We start from the raw sequence: 20,142 nt of genomic DNA, 5'->3' as shown, positions 1-20,142 counted from the left end.
ATGGTGCCCACCGAATGTTACACTATATCTAAAAGCAATATAAACAATAATAGATTGGATGACGGGATTGGCAATTTCAATCTCTTCGACGACGCAACACATCAATTGGCAGTACATGACCGTAAAACTTCGTTTAAACACAAAAAAATAAAACACGAAACGCAAAATGAAGCTTTATCAAGGAAAACTACAAGAAACATTGAAATTGCTTATGATAACACTGAATTAAGACCTAATTTGAATAGCAACGAAAAATCTAAAAGAAACCTAGGTGGATTTTGGAGAAAACTAAAACCTAAAAATCACAAATCCAAAATTAAAACTACAGTTAAAACTTCAATGAAAAGCTCGACAAAAAATTACAATATTAGCAGACTAACATCTCGTGTTGCTCAAAACCAAATGCTCAAATTTACTAAGAAAAAAAGAGATATTAACACTAGATTGACAACATGGAGACATCACAGTAAAAATCATACAGCAACACATAAACACGCTAACAAAACTCAAAAGACTACAACCAGAAAACAAACTTCGAAAGTAGATGAAAATCTTCATAGCGTACTTGCAAATTTAACTACAAAGCTGTATAAACTAAAAGATAAATACGGAATCTACAACGAAGAAATTGGAATACCAGCAACAGATGCATCAACGACTAAATTGATGCAGTTGAGTGATGATGAAAATTTTGGAACAGCAGAAATTGAGGCCTTGCTGGACGATATGAGGAGTAAAGCTATTTCGACGATGGCGGAACAAAATCTAGGCGTTACCGATTTAATAACCAGCTCTGTTACTGAGGCTACCTTTAAATCTGATCCTCTGTTGAAAAATCTAGAAATTATTCCCGGTCTTGCCTTAAGTACTTTAGTTTTCGCCAACAACGGAGCTAATCTCAATGAAACGGTGGGAATTGGTTCAACTGAATCACATGACGTCAGAGCTAGATCAGTAAAAGATGAGGCTCTCTCGACCGCACAGAAGATAGAAGATAAGATACAGAAAGGATTTAAAGGTTTTTGCAAGAAATTGAAGAAGAAAGTTACACGCGATTTTCGTAAAAATGATTTACAATCAACGTTAAGTCGTAGGAATCCAAAAAAACATCACACTCCTAAACTGGTACCGACATCTTCAATATCCCATACAGTTCCATCGACTGCGCCTAAAACTCATACATACAGCACCCCAAGTCCTATCCTAAAGCCCAGTAAATTTGCGCGGAAAAATCGTGAAATGAAATACAATGACTACAACAAATATGTTAATAATTATAAAGCTGGTACCGCACCAGCGATGGATGATGCATCTATGCTGCCTGTTTACGAGAGAATGCTTGAGAAAAGCCAAGAAAACAACATAATGAATATACTCGCGACAAAAGACAACATTGATAGAATTAAACGAACTAAAAACGATATAGAAGTCACGAAAAGTAATAAAAATACTAACATTGAATTATATGAATATGGCGAACAGATGCCTGATGATTTATATTATAATATGGATAAAGCAGAGACAACGAGCACGGATAACGATGCTCCTATGAACTACGATGATGTGACATCTCCGAATTACGATATGAGCAATGTCGATAACGATGTTGGTACTTCGACAGCTCAGCCAGTACCAGAGGACACGAGCTACGAAGGACTGTCCGACAAAATATCGTACAAAGCCTACGTTAACGGTTACAAGCATTATCTGAATTTTCAAAGGGAGCAGGGCAATCAAAACTTTTCAGACATGATCAAATACCAAGCGCATAGGCATCACAATGTGGACGATATCGGAAAATACATTTTGAACAAAATACCGGAATTGCCGCGCGTCAAGAGATTCTTTGACGATACCGATATTGAAGATCAAGATTCTTCGACGAAAAGCGACGAATCATGGTTCAGAAAGCATTTTTACATATTCATCGACAATAATCCCCCGAAAAAATATCACACCTCCGAAACTGTCTCATTGAAATCGCCCACGACTGAAAAACTGGTTACCTGTCAACATAAAAACTTGTCTGAATTGGAACTTAAAGATAGAGTGAAGCTAGATCTAGATAAAGATAAGGATGATACTGAAGATTTTAATTTGGACGAACTTGAGAAATCTTTGGAGAGTGATTCGATCGCGAAGTCAACGGCAGGTAATTTTATGATTTTCGTATCATTAATTAAAACAATTTAAATACAATAAGTGGTGTACGTGTTGATACAGGGATGTTTTAAATCTATGGACTACACGATAACTCTTTTTATAATGTTTACTATTTGTTTATAAATTAACAGAATTTCATCACTCGTTCAAACGTTGTTAAACTACGTTGACTAGATACTCTGACCTTATATCTCGAGAAGTTCTTATTAGGTCAAGATAGGCCTATGTTCTAATTGGGTGATATCCTAAAATAACAGTAGGTCGTGGAGTTCAAATAACACACAATTATTATGAAACTGTCGCACTGTATTTACTCTATATTGAAAATCCGAACACGCATCAATATTATGTACCTTGCACTTTTCAAATATTTAATTTTACCGTACTCGCGTTACGTATGACGGGTCACAATGAACGTGCCATGCACGCACGCACATGCGTTATAAAATTATTATGCTATCCAAAAAATTTCGCTCTGTAATTCAATTTTATTTGTTGATATAAAATGCGTGAAATCGATCTATTAGAAAAAATTTAAACTAGTTACTCTTCTAATATGGAGTAAATACAATACGGCTGCTTAATGATATAAAGTTTTTCATAATTAATCGTAATACAAAGTTAATCTAACCTAAAATTCTTGCTGAAGAAAAAAGCACAATGAAAGAAGTCGCCACCGAAGACCATCTTAATAAAGACAACACTGATGAAATAACGTCGCAGAAATTTCTAGACAAGTTATTCAGATTGAATAGAAAGACGACCAGAGATGATTTAATAGATTACGATAAAGATTCAGATATTCGTGTAAATAGCTTCGACGAGACATATGATGATGACTATAACACAGAATTTATATTCGCCGATGCTAATGATAGGATCAAGCGCGACGAGAAGAAATCAACTATATTCGAGATTACAAATAGAATTTTTAAGACAAACAACAGTAAACTGGACACTAAGGATATGAACGGCGCAAAAATCTATACAACTATGCCCACAACGTGTTCGAAAGACGATAACACAACGGCGAATTTAATTAAAGATATTTTACACATATTTCAAAATAATAAAAAGGATGACAATAAAAACAATAGGCACCGAAGGTTCAGTCCGTTGAAGCGTTTGAAAAACATTTTTCGTGTTAAAACCGATGAGAAATACACGAATGTAAATTACAATATTCATGAGTATGAACTTATGACAACTGATACGGACGTCACTCCCATGAAGTACCACACCCCGGCAAGCGTTGAAGATATTATTGAGCAAATACCTAATATAACTGCTGATGAGTCTTTTAGCACGAAAACTGATGAGCACGCAGAGATAGCGCAAGCAGCAGATACAAAGGGAACTCAAGCTCTCCCAGAATTCAATGGAATTAAGAAAGACGCATATTTTCGAATAGGTAAGTAAGGTCAGGCTTAAATACTTTTTTTAATAGCTTTTTTATTGCTTAGATGGATGAACGAGCTCACAGCCCACCTGGTGTTAAGCGGTTACTGGAGCACATAGGCATTTACAACGTAAATGCGGTACTCACCTTGAGATATAAGTTCTAAGGTCTCAGTATAGTTACAACGGCTGCCCCACCCTTCAAACCGAAACGCATAACTGCTTCACGCCAGAAATGGGCAGGGTGGTGGTTTCCTGCCTATTTGCTGGTAGCCATAGGAGCTATTGGAGCTTCTCGCGGATGAATAGCTGAGCTCACGGGCTCAACCTGAGAGAATTTGCTAACACTATCCTTAGCAAGAGAAGTGCTTCGTTGAATCTACCAATGGATCTGAATCGCGACCTACTGAGAAGATTCGACGAGAAACTCAGTGGGCTGATCAAATTATTAAAATACAGTGCTATTATGTGCCATAAGTAGTAGAATCGCATCATCTTATACTTATGTATTACTACATCTATATAAGGATTCTTTGTAAACAGCGACTTAGATGTAACCTCAATCGTTTATACAGACAAAAAATCCCTTATTGTCAACAACTGTAAACCGATTTTTCATTCCATTTTTTTCTAGCTGAACAGATTTTGTTTATTCTTTTTGTAAGCCGGCGCTTCTCCTGTGGTCCCATTTAAAATCATATTAAGATCTGAACAGTAGTAATCACTAGTGGTAGGACGTCTTGTGAGTGCGCACGGGTAGGTACCATCACCCTGCCTATTTCTGTCGTGAAGCAGTAATGCTTTTCGGTTTGAAGGATGGGGCATACATTGTACTGTTAAGACTGAGACCTTAGAACTAATGCCTCAAGGTGGGTGGCTGCATATACGTTGTAGATTTCTATGGGCTTCGTGTAACCAGTTAACACCAAGTGGAGTCGTCCAACTATAAAGCAATAAAAAAATTAAAAAACTTCCCTGGAAGTGATGAAATTCTCATTTCACTTTATCGGTTTGCGTACTGTGACAGATGACTTTCACGTGAGCACCACGAACAAATTGAAAACGAAACCCAGAAAAGTGTACGAGGACAGTCTGATGAATGTAAATGTCAAAACTGTGACCGCTCCCCGTGAATGGCTACAAGCCGACCAAGGAAACGAAGCATACACGAAACAAAAGGAATACAACGTGCAAGGTAGGTAGGAGGACGTGATTATTTGCTTGTGGAGAGTATTAAGCGGTAGGCAGCGGCTTGGCTCTGCCCCTGGCATTGCTGAAGTCCATGGGCGACGGTGACCACTCACCATCAGGTGGGCCGTATGCTCGTCTGCCTACAAGGGCAATAAAAAAAACTAAGGCAGAGTTTGAATGGTATAACCCAGGGGTCGGCAACCTGCGGCTCACGAGCCACAAGTGGATCTTTGGATATGAAACTGCGCCTCTTTAGGAACGCAAATATTCATAAATTAAAAAAAAAAAACATTTAAAATTTTTTCTGAATCGACTAACGAGGATTGGGCACCGTTTCTATCTCTCAGCCCATTGTTGTAAATAAATGTTTGATTTTTTCATTTTTTAGTTAAATAATAAGTGATTATCGAATAATACCATAATAATTTAAATCTAGTCAATAAAAAAACAGTACACACGCTACCATGTATTTTATTTGACACACACCCATATATACTCTTTTGTTTATTGTTAAAGTCTGTGGTAAAATTGAGAATAGATTATTATTATTTGTCTATAGTGTAGTCTTTGCGAAATCTGTGATTAAAGACGAGAAGCCTTTGAAAATAAAACCATAATAATATTCAAACTTATAATTTAAATTCATAATTATAGTTGTATTTCTATTACTGGGCGACCACTAGTAAAGATAACATATTTTCAATCCGCTCGGTACCATCAGCAGCAGCAGCAGTCAAAAATGACATCTCACGTGGTTTTTGTATCACTTCCTCATTGACGCCCAGACTGTGGACTTGCTTTGACTTGCGCCACCAATTGAACACACGACCAAATGTAAAAATTTGATTGCAGTACCCGATCGAGACATTGTATTTAAACAGTCGCAACTAGACAAGATTCCTCTAGCAGTAATAGACAAGGGTGTAGACGAATCTAATCGAGTTGCAGAAAAACCACAAGTTTACGAATCGATCGACGGAGATTACATCGAGAACCGTCCCAACGACACGTTGAGTTTGGAATATAGTTTGTTCAGATTTAAAAATGCAGCTAGAGATTTTAATAGGAGTCAAAAATCTACGCCTTTCCCACTAGATGAGGTGAAACCACAGGAAATGGATAAAAAGTTTACGCCGCCCGACTATTTTGGGGATCTGCTAATCTGGCATAATGATATACTAAATTCTGATGAAGTACCGACGCCTTGGAAGGACGCTGTATTCAATTTCGAACATTCCGAATACAAAATACCTAAAGTTGATTATTTGAAAGAAGGCAAAGACTATTTAAAGTCGCTTGAAAGTAAAGACAATAGTGCCAAAGAAGAAAATGCCAAATACAAAACGAAAATCAATGAAATTTCCAATAAGGCGGCCAGGAAAGTTAAGAATACTGAATTTTCTCAGAAATTTGATCAAATCAAGAATGATTTCGATAGAAAACAAATTAGTTTTAACGATTTTGTGAATAATAGGGGCCTTACAAAAGCTCCAGTTTTGATGAAAACTAGTGAGAGGGTAGGAAATAGAAGAACAAATAGTGCAAGTATGGGTATTTTTTTATTCGTAATACCTATTTAATAAGCTAAGTACATTAAATTCTCAGTATACATGCATAACATAGATACCAGATCATTCAATCCGTTTCTGTAGGATAGCCGTCGAAGCACCGTGGTATGTAGGGAATGTTGATCTTCACGACGACCTAAACATAGAACCGATACGTTAGTACCTCAAAGTAGCATCAGAACGCTACTTTGAAAAAGCAGCGCGACACGATAACCCTTTTATCGTGGCCACCGCTAACCTATATCCTCGACCCAGGCGACGGGGCAACGCAAAGCCGCCGTCGCCCAAAGCATGTTTTGTCGGATCCCCCAGATCCACTCTCTCTCTCTCCTTTTAGGCTCTTCAAGCACCGATCACCGTCCTCGTAGAACCCGTCGACTCCGACGAAGAGTTTGACGTGCGAATCAGCCCATGGACTGAACTAGCCCACTGAGCTTCTCGGCGGATCGCGTTTCTGATCCGGTAGTGAATTCAGCGAAGCACTGTGTTGGCTAGGGCTAGTGTCAGCAATTCTCTCACGCTGAGCCCGTGAGCTTACCCATCTGCGTGAAGTTTGAATAGCCCCTTAGGGTACCAATGATTAGGTAGAGACACATACATAAGGTAACATTTATTTGTCGTAAGGCCAATTAAAAACGAATTGACAAACTGATGAGTGTCGTCATTTACAGAGAGCGTCCCGAGCAGGGACTCCGCTATCCTGGTGGACACAACCCTCCTCTCGTACGATGATGACGTCGGCTTCCTGACCAACAGCTTGAGGCAGACCGGTGAGTTTGAGGTCATGTTTCCTCTTAAATTTGTACCACATTTTGTATTAGACTTGTTCCACCAACCAGGTGACAGATTTGTTTTTGTTTGTATGAGTACTGGACGGTAGATATAGGTATGATGGTGGGGCCAAACCCTGCGGGCTCAAAACATGCTTTACCCATCAATAGCTTATAAATTATCGCGGGTTTGTGTACTTGCCTGCGGGATTCGAACGCCGGCAGAGACGCATCCCTCGATACGAATACACCGGGCGTCTGTCCGTTAAGCTGCGATGACTTCAAGTTTCAAAAACAATTCAATTATCAAAAAATATCATCATCATTCTCCTGCCCTTCTCCCTGTCAGCTAGCGTGGTGCAACATGTTTTCTCCTTCCATATCTACTCCTGTATCGTATATCATTTCTTCGCTCACTCCCCTCTTACACATATTATATTCAGTCTTTCACGCAATCCGTCTATTTTATTAGGTCTACCTCTTTCTCTAAAGCCTTCCATATTTATAGTCAAAACCGTTTACCAACCTCATGATCATTTCGTCACATCACATGTCCATACCATCCCAAGCGCGCACTTCTCAACTTCTCTGTCACAGGTGCCACTTTCAGACTTACTCTATTATATTCATTCCGTATTCTATCCATTCTCGTTACTCCACACATCCATCGCAACGTTCGCATCTCTGCTGCATGCTATCGCCTTTCAATTATTAAAATTACCCAGTTAAAATCAATTATGCCGCTTTTAGTCCGTGGATGTCTTGGACATGTTAAGGTGTGTTAACTTTTATATGCAATTAGGGACTATGCTCTTAACTGCTCTTAGAGTTCATTGGAATTGCTTCAGCGCATGGGGCTGCGACCGTTGCTGGCCTTCTCAACCCCTTCTGGTAATGTCTCCGAAGGATTCAAAATTAGCAAAAGACCGGCTTTACCACTGTCCACTTTGAAATACAATTTATCACATATTTACTGCCTACCGGTAGGCAGCAGCTTGACTCTACCCCTGGCCTTGCTGAGGTCCATGGGCGACTGTAACCACTGACCATCATGTAGTCCATATGCTCGTCTGCCTACAAAGGTAATAAAAAAAAATCTGCTAAAAGTCGTACCGCGCAGACTGTCAGACCAAATATTTATATCAGCTTTTACATACCGTAAGGACCTAGTGGTACACTGCGTATGGTTTGTGTCTCCAGTCCTCCAGATTCTCCAGGACACAGACCTTACGCTCGTGGGTGATGGAGATTAATAACAAATGCTATTGAATTGCAGCCAAGAATTCACCAAGAAGCAGAATATATTCGAAGAAACCGGACGCTACATCGGTAGGTTGTTTTAATTTTTATAAATGATAAGAATACCGGGTCTACGGAATTGACTCTCTATACGAAGACAAATTTGACTGATTTTGATTGCTGGTAAATAAAAAAATCGCCGTCGCCAAATATTTTGTGCCGCGCAATGTATCACAAATAAAGCCGAATTGTACTGAGTATGGGGTCAACGGACGCGCTAGAACACCAGACCGTCCACTAGCTTGGGGGTAAACAAAAAAAAATCGAAATATCTTTGTGCTTAAATGTATGTTATTTTCGATTTGTGTAAAGATTATTCTTGCTACGACTTCATGATCGGTTGCCTTATACCTTTTCGCAATTCTCTGGTTACCTTACATTAAATATATTTTACCAACTAAGCACGGGTTCTGCAGTATATGAAGTCATATTGGCCCGTGCTAAACATGAAAAACAATGGTTTGTTCATTTATGCAATAGGATTGAGATGACAACATCAGGTCTCTAAATAGGTCGTAACATTCATGTTTCAATGTCTATGGTATTCGGTAACAATAGTTTAGGTCTTTTATATTTTATCGATTGAGGCACTACGAAGTCTGCCGGGTCAGCTAGTAAATAAATAAAATTAAAACATGCAAAAGGAATTCTTCTTTTCTCTTTAAACTAAATATAAATGTCAACAAAAATGTTTTTATTTATTTATTGCTTATATGTGTGAATGAAATCACAGCTCACCTGGTATTAAGTGATTACGGGAGCCCATAGACATCTACAACTTAATTGCTGCCACCCACCTCGAGAAATGTGTTCATGTAGTCTCAGTTTTTACAGTACAACGGCTGCCCCAGCATTCAAAACGAAACGCATTACTGCTTCACGGCAGAAATAGGCTGAGTGGTGGTACTTACTCGTGCGGAGTCATAAGCTGTCTTAAAACCAGTAAAAGTGTCGTTCATTTTAAGCTAAGGGTAACATAAGACTAATATGACCTCATAAGGTATCGGAATAACTTGGCAAAACTTACTTCTGGGTGTATATGATCGAACGCATGTTTTACTAGCAAATAAATCTCGCATTGCCGTTTTAAGGTCATCACCAAGACGAACCGACAACCAGTTCAGTATTTTACAACACCGCTTCCGATGACGATGAATGACTTCGAGAAATTCCTGAAGGACAACAGTCTGGATGTGGAATCTGTAACGTCTCCCATAACGGACCTGCCCACTGACGACGCTGAAACACAGAAGGCTAAGAGAATGAAAGCAATCAATCAAGAAATCAACGACGACAATAATATAAAGATGGATCCAGAAAATGTCTTTAATTATTTAGATTATTTAGAAATTGGTTTATTTGATGACAACGATGCAGGATTGTATAGGGACAAAAGGCAAACTAGTGTAGATGAGGATTTTGATAACGGAAACGATAGGTCAAAAGGGACCACAGCAACTGATGATTTGTCAAAGAAGGATTTCGATATAACGATAATTAATGTTGACGACAAAAAAACCGCTCAACATGACGGGGCCGATTCGCAAGTGCTCGACAAAGCAGAATCGACTACGGAACAGATTAACGCAAAGACGGGAATGTCGAATTTGAACAAAATCGAGAAGGCAGCTAAAGAGTTTGACTTCTTTAAGAAACTACACAACAATCAAATGTACAATCGTTTGTTTCCTAAAAACAATAAAATCGAGAATACCGCTGGCGTTCCAGAAGCCACTACTAAAACAATTATGGCTTCTGAAGAACTATTTCAGAAGCTGCCCATTAAACTGGGCAGTGACCCGAAAAGAGTACGGATTAGTAGCCACAGCTATAAATACGATATCATCTATCATCGGCCGAAGAAGAACCAGAAGGGGAAAGGAGAAATAAGTGCAGGTAGAAGCTTTTATTAGTAATCAACGGCTTTCATATGACAACTAAGATTTAATACATGGTAGTTAGTTAGTATTAAGTTAGTAATTGCGCACACAACTATTTCTAATTCTCCTACTGTACAAATTTAGAAATAAACGACACAGATTTGCAAATGATTGGAGATTTATCCTGAGAGTTCACTAAACCAATAGAACTGAAGAAGTTCATTGTGTTGTGTCTCAAAGATTAACTGTCTTGTGTGCCAAGATGCATACTTATTTATCCTCTTTAAGCTTTGTTTTTTTTCCCTCCCTTCACAACTCACATGCCCCGGGGACAGACGTGACCATCATTACTAACAAAAAAGTAAATTTTAATAAATACCTGTCTTATTTTCTTCAAATCCCCTTAACGGTGTTCCGGGAGCCCTATGATATATCTTTATTCAAACAAGGCTTGCGGTGAGTACTCAGCCATTTTGCTGTATCCCTGGTTTGGCTGACTTCCATGAGTGACAGTAATTTTATTAGTAACCATCAGACTTGCCATATTCTCGCCTGTTTACAAAGGCCAGAGCTGTCTGATGAACTCATCTTTGTTTAATACTTAACCATTAAATTTTATTGCTTTTTGTTTATTTCACTTTTACACTAAACACAATATTTCAAATTACCCGAGCACAACAATGGCGGAGAATTTTAGGTGCGTGAGAGCAGACGTAGACACTAACGCGCATGCGCACTTGTCAGTACCCAGGGAGGAAAATTTACACTTTCTTCCCTGTACAGCGGGAGGAAAACCGAACTTCGGCGTCGGGAGGAGAAAAAATATAAATATTCCCGTACATAATTCCACTCTGTTCTAGAGACACAGGACTCTAGTAAATAATAACGTATTGATACATGGTAGTATTGATTTCAGTCAATCCTATCTCGGAAGTAACCTACTGCACCGAGATTGAGGAAGAGGAACAAAATAGCGATGACAACAGTGAGTAAGTCGCCATTTTTTTTCTACAGCCCGGATTTTCTCTGACCAAAGTAGTGGCTCCCCAATGTTTTCGCTCGCGTTAAACTTTTAATTGTAAAATAAGGCAATAGGTTTGATTTATTCTTTGCAAAAATAATGCTGATTCGTTTTTTTTTTTTTTGTCTATAAAAAACAGGATAGACTGTTACAAACTTGCGATCATAATATTGTGTAGAACGAATATCTCAGAAATTATGTCAGTTCGTTTATTCACGTGGAAATGTAGAATACAATACTAATTCATGAAAAGTTTTCAGTCTTCCTAAAAGGAGTCGCGTGAGGGAAAATACCGAAGGATTTATTAACGATGGTACGTACCTTATCTAGGTGTAGTGGCTGTGACGAGTCTTTGTGGACTAGTTTTAGTCTTCCATGTCTTTTGCCAATCGAATGTTTTTAGTTTTAAACTTCAGGACCTTAGTACGGTTCCTAAGAATTTCTCGGTTATCTCTAGGGTTCGCGATACGTCCAAAAGTGCTTAATCAACATTATTGAACATTTCGATCTAGTTCCAAAATCCAAGTCACTCTGAAGTCTCAGTTTCAAAACTCTGTAGCCAGGTGCGGAAGGACTAGAGCTTTTTGTGTTTCATGTCTTTAAGGGTGCTCTAAGAAATAGTCTGAGATCCCTTCATTCTATTTTTACAAATTGCACCTCCTATCGGCACAGTGTTTCAAACGAGTTTTGAAAATAACTCTCAGCCTTAGGTAGAGATTTGGCTGTGTTTGTTACGCTTGCTGATGTCCATGAGCAACGTTGACCACTCATCAACAAATGAGCTATATAATCGTTGGCCTTCCAAGGCAATAAAAGTGCATTGATTCTCAACACCCGAGTCATACACGGGGCGACATGAAGTGTGTTTTAAACCTTTGCTTTTACCGATTTTATTTCAGTCATTGAAACAAGTGTTATGCCAATAGAAGATTTTGACGTAAAGCTTGCTGATAGACAAAAACGTGATGCGAAAAATCAGACATTCACAGCTAAAGACGTAGCGGCCATAGAGGTGATCATCGATCTGATAAAGAACACTGAAGACAAACACACCACGCAACCAGACCTGGACGATGTCGCTTCGAAATATCCTGTCAATTTGAGTAATTCCATTCAAGTACACATTGGAGTTCCGGGAGCTTTTATTAGTGACAAAAAGAGGTCGTTAGAACCGAATAAAGTCAGGAAGGTCTTTTCGGCCAGAATGCTGACTCCGGTCGACGTTGTGTATCAAGTTAATTCGTTTGACACGAACGATGTGACTTCTAAAACAGTTGATGAGCATCCGAGTTTATTGCCAGGCGTTTATTTGCTAGTTGATAGTTCTTATCCAGAAGGTTTCGCTCTGAAACCAGTCGCAGCTAGCTCGGATAAAAACGTTAAACGTCCGAATGTCACGGTCGAAACTGCCACCAGCGCACCGCCCAACGCCATATCGAAGGTGACTTTGAGTAAAGATTTAATTTCCGCAATCAATAAGCAACTGATGCAGCTGTACAATAATCTAACAACAGCCACAAAAGACAAAAATGCTACAAAGCATCGTAAGAAACGAAGTATTAATTGGAAAGCAATCAAAAAGTATTTTGGATACGACCGAGTGTGCAATTGTAAATGTAAAGCCAACAAAACTATGTGCAGGGCGTGTGCGGCTAGCGACGCCGTCATAAAAGAGCTTCTGTTTGAATTTGACAACCTGGGCAGGTACATGCGCGAGCATTGCACTGAAATCCAAACGTATTTCTGGATGAATCCAAGCGGCGGGAAAAAATTGAAAGATTCCGTTCACAATATTGATAAAGACTTGCATGATTATTACAAGAGGGTCAAAGGTAAGTGCCAAGGGCGCACATGTGATGCAATGGGCATTATAGACAAGAGAGACCTGGTGAGAAGTGATACTTTGAAAAGTAAAGACCCAGGGGTGATCTTTGTTAGGAAATTAGAACAATTAGCGAGAGATGTGAATGTGGCCTGTAAAACTGCGACGTGTTACAATGAGAAGCTTATCAAGGGAAGCAAACGACTCTTCGACGCGGTCGCCAATTGTATATCTAGTAAGTCCTTCGAGAAGAGATCTGATTGTAAAAATGAAAGTTATTCCGTTGAAAATATAAGCGTTAATATAATTTGTAACGATGCTAAAACGAGTGTTGATGATTCTAATGACTTCACTTCGAATAGCCCCGATACAATAATAACAGAAAATTATAACTCAGACATTTGGAATCTAGAGAAAAGAAACGGAAAAAAACATAAAGGAATTAAAGGTTTATTTAAAACAAAACACAAATTGGGTGCATTGAACGACGAAATGACAAAACAAATTGATATTGAGAAGAGAGAAGTCAATCAAATCGATTCTCCATTAATATCGGACGCCGGTGGTAATTTCTGGAATGATTACATCAATAGGATCACTAGAGATGATAAGTCGGCTGACGAGAATTATATCCCTACTATTGGTGTTGGTATCACTGTAGTACAAGATGATATAGAGGAAAATAAAAATTACCTATCTAACGTAGATGGCACTGCAGTAAACAAAGATGAAGGCAACAATGAAAATGTTTTTTCTAGTGTTGGCAGTACAGTTATAAAAGCTAGAGCTGTTATGGCAGAAGCTGGCAACGGATTTACAGAGAGTACAAAAATACCTGAACTTTCTAGTGTGAATGACTCATTTGATGATGACCCCGAAACAGCTGACATAACAAGTAATATCAAGGAGCTATTGAAACTTTTCGATACGTTAATAAGCGTTGGAAAAGACACAGAAATATCTGAATATGCAAACGAAGTTACAACTCCATCATTTAGCACGGCTAGCTTCAAACTGAATACTATACCAATTGTAGCCCAAAAAATTACACACCCTATAACCGCTAAACAAACAATAAAGTATACAGAAAAACCGGGCACAGAAAAAAAGGAAATACATACGTTAACAAGTCAAATACCAGTCAAAGATACATCAGATATAACCGACCCCAGATCTACACTAACAACTACGTACTTTGTAGAGAAAACTGCTTCAAAAGCGCCAACGGATAATACGAAAACAAGAAAGGATTATATTAAAAACATCACCGAAACTAGTACTGAGTCCAGTGACGATACTTTGATAGTAATGAACGAAGTAAAACGTGATAAATGCAAGAATCTGTTGCTTGCGATTATAGACTTTGAGATTAACAAATTGAATCGCGAATGGATTGAGTGCGCCAACGGTGAATTATACAAACGGAGACGATGCAGTGAGGAAGATGATAAGAAAATTGGAATTGAGAACACACAGTAAGTTTTTTATTTTATTTTGGGGAGTGCTCTGAGGAATTGTTCGAGATGATACTGTCATCTCGTTTTTACCATCGCACCGCCCGCCACCGGAGTAGAGTTCATCCATACTACCTGGAGCCACTGCGGTCATCCACAGTGCGTTTCCAGAGGTATTTTTTGCCACGTACCATCCGGCTATGGAATGAGCTCCCCTCCACGGTGTTTCCCGAGCGCTATGACATGTCCTTCTTCAAACGAGGCTTGTGGAGAGTATTAAGCTGTAGGCAGCGACTTGGCTCTTCCCCCGGCATTGTTGAAGTCCATGGGCGACGGTAACCACTCACCATCAGGTGGGCTGTGTGTTCGTCTGCCTACAAGGGCAATAAAAACAAAAATACTTAGTAAAAAAACCTCCTAGCGTAATCTTCTGTTCAATCGTGACGCTAAATTTTTTTCCGTAACTATGTACCTACAGAATTATTCCGCAATCATATTATTATTATTATTATGATGTAGTATTTTTTTCGGTTTGCGAGGGCTTAGACAAATGAAAACTGCCAAACCTCAAGATTCTATTAGTTCGTTGTGTGTAAAACTTGAGATATTTTTTTAAATAGAAGCTAATTATATAACACAATCATCAAATGTCGACGTATAACATTGGTCATCGGTGACCACGAAAACTTAATAATTATAACCGGAGATTAAAAAAAACATGCCCGCTGAGTTTCTTGCCAATTCTTCTCAGGACGGAGGCTAATTCTTGTGAATTGGCGGTAATTCTTTTGACGTTCAACAAGTATGTACTTTCATTTATGTTGAATAAAACTTTTTTGATTTGATTTGATTTGATTTGAAAACATAAATATAGTTTTAATTGTATTATTGTGTTCGCGAACGTTCTCTACAATGCAGGAATAGAATCGTCGAATTAAATTAATGTATGACTGCGTATTAACTGGTAGTGTTGCAAGCCTAAATAGTTTACCAAAAGCATCATCTTAGTACCTACATTTACCTACATTTTGACTTCCACGGTTAAGTAAGGCCTCTTGTGAGTCCGCGCGGGTAGGTACCACCGCCCTGCCTATTTCTGCCGTGAAGCAATAATGCGTTTCGGTCTGAAGGGTAAGGCAGCCGTTGTAACTATACTGAGATCTTAGAACTTATATCTCGAGGTGGGTGATGCATTTACGTTGTAGATGTCTATGGGCTCTAGTAAGCACTTTACACCAGGTGGGCTGTGAGCTCGTCCACCCATCTAAGCAAAAAAAAAAAAGATCTATAACTCAAAGACATCACTTGTGATTATTATCGACGTAAATTCTTGATCAACAGCACAAGTTTGGTAAATGCGAATGCGAACAGGAATATCACGACTGAAAAAACTTCTGAAAAATCAAAGAGTACATCTCAAAACGCAAAAGTTAAAGGGATTTTCAATAAAATTGCTAACAAACTAGCGAATAAAGTTGCCCGCGGAACTAGAAAAGGTAATTAAACTTTAAAAACAATGTTTCCGTTTGGAAATGTTATATCTTTTTTTTGATTGCCCTTGTAGGCAGTCGCGCATACGGCTCACCTGATGGGGAGTGGTTACCGTCACCTATGGATTTCAGCAATTCCAGGGGCAGAGCCAAGCCGCTGACTACCGCTAAAATAACTAACACGGACAGTTCATGAAAAATCTAGAAAAGTTTTTGCATGATACCATGATAACCGGTCCAGCTTTTCATCGGGTATGAGACCCTAGTATCCGCCTTTAGCAGTACGTACTAATATCTCCTTGTTGTATCTTCCTTGAAAAGAAATAGAAGCCAGCACTATCAAAAAAATCTAATATTTACAAAAAAAAAACATGCCCGCTGAGTTTCTTGCCAGTTCTTCTCAGGACGGAGGCTAGTTCTTGTGAATTGGCGGTAGTTCTTTTGACGTTCAACAAGTATGTACTTTCATTTATGTTGAATACATTTTTTATTTATTTTATTTATCGAAGAGATCATGCTTGCATACAGTTGCTCGATCATTTTAAAGTCCTAGACACGTCCTTACGGATCCTTCATACCCGATCCTGTGGACCGAATGGTAAACAGTCGACGTCGCCTTCAACACGTCATTACGGATCCTCTCGATCCATTAACGGTGCTTTTAGCTACCTCAAGCAAAGTAAGAGTAATAATTTTTATTTGTTCAGGAGACAGCTGATTCAGATCACATACAGAAAGTGAAATCAAGAAGAATTCAATAAACATAATTGATTATTAAGCTCGGTAGCTTAATGAAATATCTCCTAATAGTTTTAAAATAATATTTATTAATGCCGGCTGTGTTTTGATATTCTGTGTACTCCCATTTAACATAACTAAAGCTGATATTTATTTGGTAATTTTAATGTTGATCTAAAATGCTCCTAGGTTGTCTGTGTGTTTGTTTTTAGATGTAGATGTAATGTTTAAGAGGTGCGTTTTATTTTGTAAGTGTTATATTTAATTTTATTGTCGATTACGTGTTTGCGAATGAAATTGTTTTCATATTTGACATAAGTTTTAATAAATGTAGTTGTATTTTAAAAAGTATTATTTTATTTAGTTGTATTTATGTTTTTCGCGTATTTCAAATTGGCACGGGTAGGTACGACCGCCATGTTTATTTTTACCGCGAAACAGTTGGCGTTCCGGATTGCAGAGTGTGACATGACAGTTAGCTTTATCATAATTCGTAATACGAACACTTGATTAGATGTTTATAAAAATGAACTAAACGGCGTTGGTAATTTTAATTACATTCGTAATGAAGTAATCAAATGAGCACTTGACTACATCTTTATAAAACGAACTAAATGGCGTCGGAAATCTATATATTAATACGTGAAGCAAAAACTTTGTATCCCTTTTTAAGAGGATGAAATTTTCCACACTTATAGAGAATATAGAGAAGAAGTGCACAATGCTAATATTTTTTTTAATTAATGGATAAAAGATACATTAAATCAATAGTTAAACGTTACACACACTACATACCATGTATTTGACGCACACACGCATGCTTATTGTCAAACTTTTGTTCTTGACGTCTGTTGTCAAATTGAGAATAGATTAAAAAAATGTTTGTCTTTGTTAATATTTTTTATAGTGTAGTCTTGGCGAAATTTGTGATTATAGAAATATAAAATACAATCATAATAGTGTATAAACTTACAATTACAATTAATTAGGTGGTAGGACCTCTTGTGAGTCCGCGCGGGTAGGTACTACCACCCTGCCTATTTCTGCCGTGAAGCAGTAATGCGTTTCGGTTTGAAGGATGGGACCGCCGTTGTAACTATACTTGAGACCTTAGAACTTATATCTCAAGGTGGGTGGCGCATTTATGTCGTAGATGTCTATGGGCTCCAGTAACCATTTAACAACAGGTGGGCTGTGAGATCATCCACCCATCTCTTATCGGATCCCCTGGACTCATTCTCGTTGCTTTTAGGCCTCTCAAGCACCGGTCACCGTCCTTTATTCCGGAATTTATGAAATAAAACGAAAAATTCTTGCAAATTGTTTACATTTCAAGACACATTCCTTTTATCAATGAATATAATCGAACATACAAACATTATTGATATAGTTTAAATACAGTTATCAAAAGTTGTTCTTTACAATTTACATGTAAACACACTTAACCGTTCGCATATGAACAGTTTACAGAACACAACGCATTTCGTTCAGTATATATATATTTAAAAAATTGCACCGAATCATATAAAATAATCAAGCTGTAGAATTGGTAGGTTTTATTTCTTAAAAGACATGATACAATGAAATATGTTTTAAATATAAAAAAAAAACTATTAAAATTATTAGAGGCCTTAAAAATTATTTACAATTAAAATGGCTACAGTTTGTTACAGCATCAAACACGATCGAGAGAGAGACTAAATAAGTAAATACACATTAATTGTGTCTAAATCGAATTATAAAAATAATAACAAAGTGAACACATAATATATATTATTATTATGTACCTTGAATACTTTGAAAAATCGTGCATTGATCTCCGAGCAAGTTTTCATAATGATTGGCAACTGTATCGCAATGTGTAAACAATATGTGACGTCGCAGTGTAGCAATAGATAACTCTAAATCAGGGCTGTCCAAACTACATACTTTTGCGCGGGCTAATTAAATTTACTACCAAAGTTGAAGGGCCGCAGAAAAAAAAACAGTTTTAATTTTTTTTTAAGGCATTTTATGACCTGGTAACTAAGACCTTTAAGTCAGTGTTATTATGAAAAATGATAATATGGAGTGAAATGAAATGAAAATGATTAATTTGAGACATTAATCAACTGGGATGAAATGCAATGAGATGAGCTGATATGAGATGAAATATAATCTCAGTAATATTGTGGTCATTTACTGAGATTTTTCAGTGGGCTTTATGGAGTATTCGAGAAGTTACGTCCAGCGGCTTTGTTTCATTTTCCCACATTTGTGCACTTTCACAGAAACTAGACAGTTAATAAACCACCGTTATTACACATTTAATTCAGAAGAAACACTAAATATACAAAATAAAACAATACACCCAACTACATTCCTCGCGTTCCCGCCAAAAAGTCACCAATCAGTTTTCAAGTAAAAAAATAATAATTGGGTAATAAATACTTTCCAGAAATTCCTCCATAGTAAGAGATGATAGCTTCACTTTCAAATGATGTCACGGGAATGAAAAATTACAAGAAAGAAGATAAATTATACCAAATATTGATTTTATTATTTTTTGACAAAGAATTCTACTATCCAAACTTATATTTATATCCAAAACTATTTTCTGATTAAAACATGCTCTTAAAGATCATTAAAATATTAGTGGATGACGATTGAATTATACAACTAAAGTTTAAATGTAAGTACAATGAAAAGTCTTATCGGTTTAAAATAATAATTTGAAAATGATTAGGGAATGTGTGTTTACCTGTGTGCTCAGTGCGAGTTTTTTGACGTTCTCGATAGCGTAAAAGTTAACTCAAATTCGTATGGAGTCGGAACAGCGCCCCTAGCGGCAAACGTAGCCAAACTTTCCAACTCCATACAAATTTGAGTTAACTTTTACACTATTGAGAATATTAAAACAACTCGGACTAAGCCCAGGGAGCCCGCAGATGTAGACCACATGCCACTGCGCCTCACAAGATTGAAGTCTAAGTCTAAAGATGTTCAGGACAGAAATAGACAGGACTCTTGTACCAAAGAGTCCGAGTTCTTGATACATTCAACCGCCATTAATATTTATGGGGAATTAGTAATTAGGGAAGAAGAATTTGTTACAATGTACGAAAGGAATTTAGTGTTAGTAACCATTGCAAACTGAGCATTCACCAGAATAATGAACAAAATATACCCTTCAATAGAAATCAGCCCTAAATTATACAGCACTAGCGACCCGCCCTCGCTTCGCTTCAGAAACTGTAATTTATTATTGATTTCTCCACTATTTAATGGATGTTATTATACATATAAACCTTCCTCTTCAATCACTCTATCTATTAAAAGAACCGAATCAAAATCTGTTGCGTAGTTTTA

The 20,142-nt window shown here is 37.7% G+C and overlaps 1 protein-coding gene across 1 annotated transcript; it reads left to right on the top strand.

Annotated features, from left to right (window-relative positions):
- LOC114252487 (uncharacterized) lies at positions 1-16,070 on the top strand. Its single transcript, XM_089732400.1, has 11 exons — positions 1-2,152; positions 2,813-3,574; positions 4,589-4,756; positions 5,605-6,297; positions 6,992-7,090; positions 8,367-8,419; positions 9,481-10,285; positions 11,186-11,254; positions 11,544-11,603; positions 12,190-14,587; positions 15,908-16,070. The coding sequence occupies exons 1-11, from the start codon at positions 1-3 to the stop codon at positions 16,068-16,070; spliced, it is 7,422 nt and encodes a 2,473-aa protein (XP_089588526.1).
- The last annotated feature ends 4,072 nt before the right edge of the window (positions 16,071-20,142 follow it).

The sequence above is a fragment of the Bombyx mandarina genome, chromosome 02 (assembly GCF_030267445.1).
Source record: "Bombyx mandarina strain Sakado chromosome 02, ASM3026744v2".
Taxonomy (NCBI): domain Eukaryota; kingdom Metazoa; phylum Arthropoda; class Insecta; order Lepidoptera; family Bombycidae; genus Bombyx; species Bombyx mandarina.
Note: the sequence above shows the minus strand (reverse complement) of the source record. Positions and strands in the feature narration are given on the sequence as shown.